This window comes from Rhodnius prolixus, unplaced genomic scaffold (assembly GCF_049639745.1).
Source record: "Rhodnius prolixus isolate KJV_2025 unplaced genomic scaffold, Rpr scaffold_13, whole genome shotgun sequence".
NCBI classification, from domain to species: Eukaryota; Metazoa; Arthropoda; class Insecta; order Hemiptera; family Reduviidae; genus Rhodnius; species Rhodnius prolixus.
This window is the reverse complement of record NW_027411583.1, coordinates 3,564,459-3,576,232: the sequence shown is the minus strand read 5'-3', so window position 1 is coordinate 3,576,232 and position 11,774 is coordinate 3,564,459. Positions and strand designations below refer to the sequence as shown.

The following is an 11,774-nucleotide window of genomic DNA, read 5'->3' as shown; positions in this document are numbered from 1 at the left end:
TGACATCCGAATAATATCAAAACTCGCAATAAGAAATGGTTGTATTAACCTGCTGGTGATACACTACATTATATCTAAACGCGTAACGCTGGCATAACTAGAGAGTGGTGTCAACTTGTTGGTGACACCCTAATAATATCTAAACTCGCAATTAAATGTTGTTGTATCAACCTGCTGGTGATAAACTAATATTATATCTAAACGCGTAACGCTGGCATAAATACAGAGTGGTATCAACCTGATGGTGTCCCCCTAATAATATCTAAACTGGCAATAAAAAGTTGTTGTATCAACCTGCTGGTGATACACTAATATTATATCTAAACGCGTAACGCTGGCATAAATACAGAGTGGTATCATCTAGATGGTGACACCTAATAATATCTAAACTCGCATTAAAAAGTTGTATCAACCTGCTGGTGATACACTAACATTATGTCTAAACGCGTAGCACTGGTATAACTAGATAGTGGTATCAACTTGTTGGTGACACCCTAATAATATCTAAACTCGCAATAAAAAGTTGTTGTATCAACCTGCTGGTGATACACTAATATTATATCTAAACACGTAACGCTGGCATAAATACAGAGTGGTATCATCCTGATGGTGACACCCGAATAATATCTAAACTCGCAATCAAGAAGGGCTATATCAACCTTCTAGTGATACACTAACAATATATCTAAACGCGTCACGCTGGCATAAGAAAGGAGTGGTATCATCCTGAAGGTGACACCCTAATAATATCTAAACTCGCAACAAGAAATGGTTGTATCAACCTGCTGGTAATACGCTAACATTATACCTAAACGCGTAACGCTGGCATAAATACAGAGTTGTATCATCCTGATGGTGACACCCGAATAATATCTAACCTCGCAATCAAAAAGGGCTGTATCAACCTTCTGGTGATACACTAACAATATATCTAAACGCGTAACGCTGGCATAAGAAGGGAATGGTATCATCCTGAAGGTGACACCCTAATAATATCTAAACTCGCAATAAGAAATGGTTGTATCATCCTGCTGGTGATACACTTACAATATATCTAAACGCGTCACGCTGGCATAAATACAGAGAGGTATCATTTTGATATTGACACCCTAATAATATCTAAACTCGCAATAAGAAATGGTAGTATCAACCTGCTGGTGATACACTAACATTATATCTAAATGCGTAACGCTGCCATAAATACAGAGTGGTATCATCCTGATGGTGACACCCGAATAATATCAAAACTCGCAATAAGAAATGGTTGTATCAACCTGCTGGTGATACACTAACATTACATCTAATCGCGTAATGCTGGCATAACTAGAGAGTGGTATCGTCCTGATGGTGACACATAATAATATCTAAACTCGCAATAAGAAATGGTTGTATCAACCTGCTGGTGATACACTAACATTATATCTAAATGCGTAACGCTGGCATAAATACAGATTGGTATCATCCTGATGGTGACACCCGAATAATATCTAAACTCGCAATAAGAAATGTTTGTATCAACCTGCTCGTGATACACTACATTATATCTAAACGCGTAACGCTGGCATAAATACAGAGTGGTAGCATCCTGATGGTGACACTCTAATAATATCTAAACTCGCAATAAGAAATGATTGTATCAACCTGCTGGTGATACGCTAACATTATATCTAAACGCGTAATGCTGGCATAAATACAGAGTGGTATCATCCTGATGGTGACACCCTAATAATATCTAAACTCGAAATAAAAAATGGTTGTATCAACCTGCTGGTGATACACTAATATTCTATCTAAACGCGTAACGCTGGCATAAGAAGAGAGTGGTATCATCCTGATGGCGACACCCTAATAATATCCAAACTCGCAAAAAGAAATGGTTGTATAAACCTGCTGGTGATACACTAATATTATATCTAAACGCCTAACGCTGGTATCAATACAGAGTGGTATCATCCTGATGGTGACACCCGAATAATATCAAAACTCGCAATAAGAAATGGTTGTATTAACCTGCTGGTGATACACTACATTATATCTAAACGCGTAACGCTGGCATAACTAGAGAGTGGTGTCAACTTGTTGGTGACACCCTAATAATATCTAAACTCGCAATTAAATGTTGTTGTATCAACCTGCTGGTGATAAACTAATATTATATCTAAACGCGTAACGCTGGCATAAATACAGAGTGGTATCATCTAGATGGTGACACCTAATAATATCTAAACTCGCATTAAAAAGTTGTATCAACCTGCTGGTGATACACTAACATTATGTCTAAACGCGTAGCACTGGTATAACTAGATAGTGGTATCAACTTGTTGGTGACACCCGAATAATATCTAAACTCGCAATCAAGAAGGGCTATATCAACCTTCTAGTGATACACTAACAATATATCTAAACGCGTCACGCTGGCATAAGAAAGGAGTGGTATCATCCTGAAGGTGACACCCTAATAATATCTAAACTCGCAACAAGAAATGGTTGTATCAACCTGCTGGTAATACGCTAACATTATACCTAAACGCGTAACGCTGGCATAAATACAGAGTTGTATCATCCTGATGGTGACACCCGAATAATATCTAACCTCGCAATCAAAAAGGGCTGTATCAACCTTCTGGTGATACACTAACAATATATCTAAACGCGTAACGCTGGCATAAGAAGGGAATGGTATCATCCTGAAGGTGACACCCTAATAATATCTAAACTCGCAATAAGAAATGGTTGTATCATCCTGCTGGTGATACACTTACAATATATCTAAACGCGTCACGCTGGCATAAATACAGAGAGGTATCATTTTGATATTGACACCCTAATAATATCTAAACTCGCAATAAGAAATGGTAGTATCAACCTACTGGTGATACACTAACATTATATCTAAATGCGTAACGCTGGCATAAATACAGAGTGGTATCATCCTGATGGTGACACCCGAATAATATCAAAACTCGCAATAAGAAATGGTTGTATCAACCTGCTGGTGATACACTAACATTATATCTAAACGCGTAACGCAGGCATAAATACAGGGTGGTATCATCCTGATAGTGACACCCGAATAATATCTAAACTCGCCATCAAAAGGTGCTGTATCATCTTGCTGGTGATACACTAACATTACATCTAATCGCGTAATGCTGGCATAACTAGAGAGTGGTATCGTCCTGATGGTGACACATAATAATATCTAAACTCGCAATAAGAAATGGTTGTATCAACCTGCTGGTGATACACTAACATTATATCTAAATGCGTAACGCTGGCATAAATACAGATTGGTATCATCCTGATGGTGACACCCGAATAATATCTAAACTCGCAATAAGAAATGTTTGTATCAACCTGCTGGTGATACACTACATTATATCTAAACGCGTAACGCTGGCATAAATACAGAGTGGTAGCATCCTGATGGTGACACTCTAATAATATCTAAACTCGCAATAAGAAATGATTGTATCAACCTGCTGGTGATACGCTAACATTATATCTAAACGCGTAATGCTGGCATAAATACGGAGTGGTATCATCCTGATGGTGACACCCTAATAATATCTAAACTCGAAATAAAAAATGGTTGTATCAACCTGCTGGTGATACGCTAACATTATATCTAAACGCGTAATGCTGGCATAAATACAGAGTGGTATCATCCTGATGGTGACACCCGAATAATATCTAAACTCGCAATAAGAAATGGTTTTATTAACCTGCTGGTGATACACTACATTATATCTAAACGCGTAACGCTGGCATAACTAGAGAGTGGTATCAACTTGTTGGTGACACCCCAATAATATCTAAACTCGCTGTAAAGAGTTGTTGTATCAACCTGCTGGTGATACACTAACATTATATTTAAACGCCTAACGCTGGCATAAGAAGAGAGTGGTGACAACTTGTTGGTGACACCCTAATAATATCTAAACTCGCAATAAAAAGTTGTTGTATCAACCTGCTGATGATACACTAATATTATATCTAAACGCGTAACGCTGGCATAAATACAGAGTGGTATCATCCTGATGGTTACACCCTAATAATATCCAAACTCGCAATAAGAAATGGTTGTATCAACCTGCTGGAGATACACTACATTATTTATATAAACGCGTAACGCTGGCATAAATACAGAGTGGTATCATCCTGATGGTGACACCCGAATAATATCTAAACTCGCAATAATAAATGGTTGTATCAACCTGCTGGTGATACACAAACATTATATCTAAACGCGTAATGCTGGCATAAATACAGAGTAGTATCATCATGATAGTGACACCTAATAATATCCAAACTCGCAATAAGAAATGGTTGTATTAACCTGCTGGAGATACACTAATATTATATCTAAACGCCTAACGCTGGTATAAATACAGAGTGGTATCATCCTGATAGTGACACCCGAATAATATCTAAACTCGCAATCAAAAGTGGCTGTATCAACTTGCTGGTGATACACTAACATTACATCTAATCGCGTAACGCTGGCATAACTAGAGAGTGGTATCATCCTGATGGTGACACCTAATAATATCTATACTCGCAATAAGAAATGGTTGTATCAACCTGCTGGTGATACACTAACATTATATTTAAACGCCTAACGCTGGCATAAGAAGAGATTGGTGTCAACTTGTTGGTGACACCCGAATAATATCTAAACTCGCAATAAAAAGTTGTTGTTGTATCAACCAGCTGGTGATACACTAACACTATATCTAAAGGCGTAACGCTGGTATAAATACAGAGTGGTGTCAACTTGTTGGTGACGCCCTAATATCTAAACTCGCAATTAGAAGTTGTTGTATGAACCTGCTGGTGATACACTAATATTATATCTAAACGCGTAACGCTGGCATAAATACAGAGTGGTATCATCCTGATAGTGACACCTGAATAATATCCAAACTCGCAATCTAAAGGGGCTGTATCAACTTGCTGGTGATACACTAACATTACATCTAATAACATCAGCTCTATTAAGAAATGATATCCTCAGAAATAAACATAAGTTGGCCGACAAAGAAGATACAAAAAATATAAGAATTAAAGAAGATATGCCCAAAGAGGTCCGGTAAATAAGGAAAGAATTACAAAAATATTACGATTTAGCTAAAGTTAGAGGTGATAAAGTACTTTTCAAGTATGACAAGCTTTTAATAAATGGCATATTTTATACCTTAACGGAATTACAGGATGGTAGAAATGTACAGAATAAAAGAGGTAGGAGCGAAGAAAAGTCGCCCGAAATTAAGCATATTGAGAAGGGATCTACCTCTATTAGGGCTAAAACTCTTCTAAAGAAAAGCAGAAGTGCTAGTCTTGACATAAAGAAAAGTGAAAAAGAAGAAGCGGCTCTAAGCTGTCCTTATACGGCTCGTGAAATCGACAAGAAATCTCAGAAACAGGGAAATCCGTGTTACATTAATAAGAATAATTCAGGAGTTGGAACAGAGAGCAATAGTAAATAACAATTACTGCCTGATGGGAAGGAATTGGTGAAGGACCTAGGCATTTCTAAGATAAACACGGGAAAAGGAAAAATGAGAAGTTGTAGAACATTAAATATTGGTTCACTCAATACACGGACATTATTAAGTAATGATAGGCTGGTGGAACTAGAGCATGCCCTTGAAAATGTCTCCTGGGATATTGTAGGACTGGCTGAAATTAGAAGGAATTCGGAAGTATCTGTTGAATTGAAGAATGGTAACCTATTCTTCCATACAGCTGCAGAGGCCGGAAACTTTGGAGTGGGATTCTTGATAAAGAAAAATAAAAATATTGTCATTAAAGAATTTAAGCCAATTTCACCAAGATTAGCTGCTTTAAAGATAAATGCATGGAATAGAGAAATATATCTACTCCAAGTTCATGCCCCAACAACTGCAAGTACAGAGGATGAGATAATACACTTCTACAATCAATTGGAAGAAGAATTATATCGATCTCCATCTGGTAGATGCACATCAATGGTAATAGGCGACTTTAATGCAGTAGTAGGAAAACGAAGGCGGGGCGAGGGAAATGTTCTAGGGCCTTATGGATATGGAAATAGGAATGAGCGTGGTGAATTTCTAGTCGATTTTGCAGCTAGCCAGGGATTTAAGCTATTGAATACCTTTTTTCAGTCAAGCAAGGAAGGTGAATGGACTTGGTGTTCTCCGAAGGGGAAGAAATTCCAGATTGACTATTTACTTATAAAAGATATAAGGAAAGCTGTAACTGCGAAAGTAGAGGCTGATTTTCCATTTAATTCGGATCATAGACTTATAAATTGTACAATCAAATTAGAGAGAAGACCATTTAGAATTACCAAAAAGCAAGTAAGTCTACTCCCAAGAATAGAGGAATCTCGAGAACGATATGAAGAATTATTGGAGGAGGAGCTGTCTAAATTATTACCAGGAAATGGCATGGATATTCAAAAGGAATATGACGCAATAATGAAGGCTATAGAAACAGCAACTTTAACGACATGCAAAGAAAATCAGAGGCATAAAACTCTGAATAGGAGAACAAAAAAATTATCGGATGAAACTATCAAGTTGATTGAGAAAAGGGAAAAGTATAATAAAATAATTAACAAGACGTCATTTCAAAAAATCGAACACGCAGAAGTGAGGAAATTAGTAAGGAAGAAAATTAGAATGGATCTGAAAAAATATGAAGAAGAAGTGATTTTAAAAACGGTAGTGGAAGAAGGTTCGACAAAGAAGATGAAGAAAGAATTATCAGATATAAAGAAACATTGGATTCAAAAACTGGAAATGCCAGAAGGTATAATAACAGATAGGGAAAAAATATTAGAAAATATCTCAATATTTTATGAAAATATTTATAAACGGGACCGGAGTTTGGAGGATGAAAATAGAAGTAAGTTTTTAGAAAAGGAGAGGGAGGAGGAATTCTTAGCGATTCTGGAAGGAGAAGTTGAGAAAGCCATTGAGAGATTGAAATTAGGCAAAGCTACAGGGGATGACCAGATAGAGGCAGTTATGATTAAAGAAGGTAAAAATGCGCTAAGTAAAGTTTTAACCAGGCTCTTCTCTAATATTTTATTGCATGCTATTATTCCAAGTCAATGGGAATGTAATAAGATCCTCATTTTGCATAAAGGCGGTTCAAGAAATGTAATTAACAATTACCGTCCCATCAGCCTTACCTCAGTTATGTACAAATTATTTGCATACATTGTTCAAAATAGAATAAAAAATAAAATAAATGAATTCCAACCGGAAGAACAAGCAGGTTTCCGGCCTTCGTACTCAACAATTGATCACCTCCAGACAGTAAACCAGGTAGTGGAAAAATGTAGAGAGTATAGAATGGAAATATACCTAATATTTGTTGATCTCCAAAAGGCATTCGATATGTTAGAACATCAAGCTATTTGGTTAGCTCTACAGGAAATCGGAGTGGAGAAGGTGTACATCGACCTACTTAAGGCAATCTACTCTAACAATAAGGCCTACATTATGTTGGAGAGGAGAGGAAAAGACTTTAGTCTAGAGAGGGGAGTGAGACAGGGTTGCCCTTTATCTCCTATGCTGTTCAACTGTGTATTGGAAAGTATCTTTAGAAGGCTGGATTGGGAGAAGAGAGGAATCTGTGTAGATGGTGCGTTCCTCAATCACCTTCGCTTCGCTGATGATGTTGTAATCTTCGCACCAAATCTGATACAGGCGGAAGAAATGCTAGCCGAATTGCTAAAAGAATGCAAGAAAGCGGGATTAATACCGAATTGGAAGAAGACCAAAATTCTCACCAATGGGAGAAGGGAAGGTTTTAGAATCGAAGGAGAGGAACTAGAATTTGTAGAAGATTTTAACTATTTAGGACAAACGATCTCTTTTAATTGCAGGAGAGAGGAAGAATTGTATAAAAGGATTAATAGGGGATGGAAGAAATTTTGGGCACTGAAAAGTATTTTTAAAGGAAATTTCTCGAATGAACTGAAAGGAAAAGTACTTACTCAGTGCGTTTATCCCTGCATTCTGTATGGATGTCAAACCTGGGCCCTCACCAAATACCTTTCCAATAGGCTCCGAATAACCCAAAATAAATTGTTGAGGAGTATGCTAGGAGTAAAGAGGCAAGAAAAGAAAAGTATTGTGGAAGTACGAAGGAAATTCGGAAAAATGCAGGATTTAGAATTGGAGGCCCATCGATTAAAATGGAAATGGGCAGGTCATGTGGCCAGAATGGAGGATAAAAGGTGGGCAAAGAGAAGTTCTGAGTGGACGCCAAGAAATCGGAAGAGAAGAAGAGGTCGTCAAGTAGTGAGGTGGAGAGATGAGATGGCAGATAGAGTGGGTTGCCGGTGGTGGACCACAGCAAGAGATAGAGGTGTATGGACTAAAGTTGTAAACAATTATTTTGAGATGTAACAGTTATAATTTATTAATGAAGAATTTAAATTTATTAATTTAGAAGAAAGTAATTTTTGTTATTTTTTGTTATAAATTTTGTAGCTTATTTTGTTTACAGTATATTACGTTCTAAATTTTGCATACTTAACTGTTCATTTAATTATTTTTTAATTACTTGCTATTTTTTTTCTCAGTATATTATACTACATTCTATAGAATTGTTAAATTGAATTGTACAAATCGAACTCTAAATCCTCCAATGGAGAGGCTTTTTCTCTGTAAAGGGTGTTAATAAAGCTTTATTATTATTATTATTATTATTACATCTAATCGCGTAACGCTGGCATAACTAGAGAGTGGTATCATCCTGATGGTGACACCTAATAATATCTAAACTCGCAATAAGAAATGGTTTTATCAACCTGCTGGTGATACACTAACATTATATCTAAACGCGTAACGCTTGCATAAATACAGAGTGGTATCATCCTGATGGTTTCCACCTAATAATATCTAAACTGGCAATAAAAAGTTGTTGTATCAACCTGCTGGTGATACACTAACACTATATCTAAAGGCGTAACGCTGGCATAAATACAGAGTGGTATCATCCTGATGGTGACACCCGAATAATATCTAAACTCGCAATCAAAAGGGGCTGTATCAACTTGCTGGTGATACACTAACATTACATCTAATCGCGTAATACTGGCATAACTAGAGAGTGGTATCATCCTGATGGTGACACCTAATAATATCTAAACTCCCAAAAGAAATGGTTGTATCAACCTGCTGGTGATACACTAACATTATATTTAAACGCCTAACGCTGGCATAAGAAGAGAGTGGTGTCAACTTGTTGGTGACACCCTAATAATATCTAAACTGGCAATAAAAAGTTGTTGTATCAACCTGCTGGTGATACACTAACATTATATCTAAACGCGTAACGCTGGCATAAATACAGAGTGGTATCATCCTGATGGTGACACCCGAATAATATCTAAACTGGCAATAAAAAGTTGTTGTATCAACCTGCTGGTGATAAACTAATATTATATCTAAACGCGTAACGCTTGCATAAATACAGAGTGGTATCATCCTGATGGTTTCCACCTAATAATATCTAAACTGGCAATAAAAAGTTGTTGTATCAACCTGCTGGTGATACACTAACACTATATCTAAAGGCGTAACGCTGGCATAAATACAGAGTGGTATCATCCTGATGGTGACACCCGAATAATATCTAAACTCGCAATCAAAAGGGGCTGTATCAACTTGCTGGTGATACACTAACATTACATCTAATCGCGTAATACTGGTATAACTAGAGAGTGGTATCATCCTGATGGTGACACCTAATAATATCTAAACTCCCAAAAGAAATGGTTGTATCAACCTGCTGGTGATACACTAACATTATATTTAAACGCCTAACGCTGGCATAAGAAGAGAGTGGTGTCAACTTGTTGGTGACACCCTAATAATATCTAAACTCGCAATAAAAAGTTGTTGTATCAACCTGCTGGTGATACACTAATATTATACCTAAACGCGTAACGCTGGCATAAATACAGAGTGGTATCATCCTGATAGAGACACCTGAATAATATCCAAACTCGCAATCTAAAGGGGCTGTATCAACTTGCTGGTGATACACTAACATTACATCTAATCGCGTAACGCTGGCATAACTAGAGAGTGGTATCATCCTGATGGTGACACCTAATAATATCTAAACTCGCAATAAGAAATGGTTTTATCAACCTGCTGGTGATACACCAACATTATATTTTCTTAACAGTTATTCTGTAACATAGAACGGTACTAAGGTCCTAGTTCTCGAAGTGGAAAGATTTTATCATTCCGATGGTAGTATATTAGTAATGCATAGCCATTTCATTACTGTTTTTGACTGTATTAAACTGGTGGTGTTACATTAATTTAGAATCACACGAGTAGAATATTTGTCCTAACATAGAATCATTCTAGTGAGTAAACTCGATTTAGAAGTTTCGATCGTTTCTGTTTGGAGTAAGTAACATGATTCAAAATCGTACTATTCTCTTTTTACAATTGAATCTACCGATATGTTGATTGTATGCTAATTTTAAATCAAAATTATTTGTTTACAAGTATTATGAACAATTTTTTTGTTTTTCTAATTGTACGTTTGTGAACTGCTTATGTTGTTATTTGGGTGTAAATCATTAAACTTGACATTTAGTAATTGTGCGTACAATATTTTAAAAAGCTAATAATATACATAAAAGAAACATAAATAAATAAAACACTGATTATTTGTTTCCGGTTTGTCCTCTGAGTTTTTTTAAGTTTATACATTTACTAAAATCGCCTTTTTTGTCACATCTAAATATGTGACAATTATGGCAAAGTGGTGAGGTTGCGGTTGTTGGGGGAGGGGTCACCTTCACAAAATGAGTGTAGAGAGATCCCTTCGAAAAGTCTATGGAGGACACCCAGGAGGCGGAAGACCTAAAGGTCGGCCAAGATTACGGTTGGCTGTAGGATTTGAAGGCGGATCTGCAGATGATGGGCGGTCAGACAGTAGAGTAGCAAAGCTACGGGCAGAGACGATTGAGACTTCCTACTAATGGGGGCAAAGGCCCTGCAAGGGCTGTAGCGCCAAAGTAAGAAAAAGATGGCCAAGATAAACAGACCGTTATCGCACAAAATTGTGTTTAACAGGTCTGCTGAGGGTGTGTCTGTAATTCCTATTCCTAGGGGAATGATGGGGTAAAACTGTGCTCCCCACTTTGGTGAAATTTCCATGCAAAGGGTAAAAAAAGGAAAAGAAAAAACAAATGCAATTTGAAGTACGAATTATTTGTATACTTCATTCCCCTGTTCCCAAATCTGATGACATTTTTGGGAATCGCAGACTCAGAGGACCTTTTACATTCTCTTGAATATACTATCCTAATTTGCCTGCATATTAATAACAAAATAAACAAATAAAATTAAGGAAGAAACACTTATCTTTTACTTTTTCTGCTTCACTCGAACTTGAAGTTCCGAAGAAGGATGTTAATAGTGGCCATATACATGTATAAATTTAATAATTATAATTCCAAAAAAATATTATAAATAATTAATAAAAATTATCATGCACATAGAAATTAATATATTCTTATGGACTAAAGCTAAATTTATTGATTGTTTAGTTGATTTTTATCGGTAATGGTCGATTAAGAAATTCTCGAAAGCCGTTAAAAGTATAAATGATATTTGATTTGAAACGATGCCAAGCTGCTCCCAAAAATAATAATTTATATTAAAAATATTATACAACATAAAAGGTTAAAAGCCTGTGATAAAAAATATATTAAACAAACAAATAAATAAAGTATGTTGGAATTA

The 11,774-nt window shown here is 36.4% G+C and overlaps 1 protein-coding gene across 1 annotated transcript; it reads left to right on the top strand.

The window, feature by feature from the left end:
* The first annotated feature begins 5,561 nt into the window (after nucleotides 1-5,561).
* On the top strand, nucleotides 5,562-8,408 carry LOC141447797 (uncharacterized). The gene is made up of 2 exons (XM_074115639.1): nucleotides 5,562-6,798; nucleotides 7,261-8,408. Exons 1-2 carry the CDS (start codon nucleotides 5,562-5,564, stop codon nucleotides 8,406-8,408), a joined length of 2,385 nt encoding a protein of 794 aa, XP_073971740.1.
* The last annotated feature ends 3,366 nt before the right edge of the window (nucleotides 8,409-11,774 follow it).

Bases quoted from the DNA above. Each gene is read 5' to 3' on its own strand.
- LOC141447797 (XM_074115639.1), top strand. From the start codon at position 5,562: ATGAGAAGTTGTAGAACATTAAATATTGGTTCACTCAATACACGGACA. The intron at 6,799-7,260 runs GTATAATAACAG...TCCAACCGGAAG, and splicing joins AAAACTGGAAATGCCAGAAG to AACAAGCAGGTTTCCGGCCT.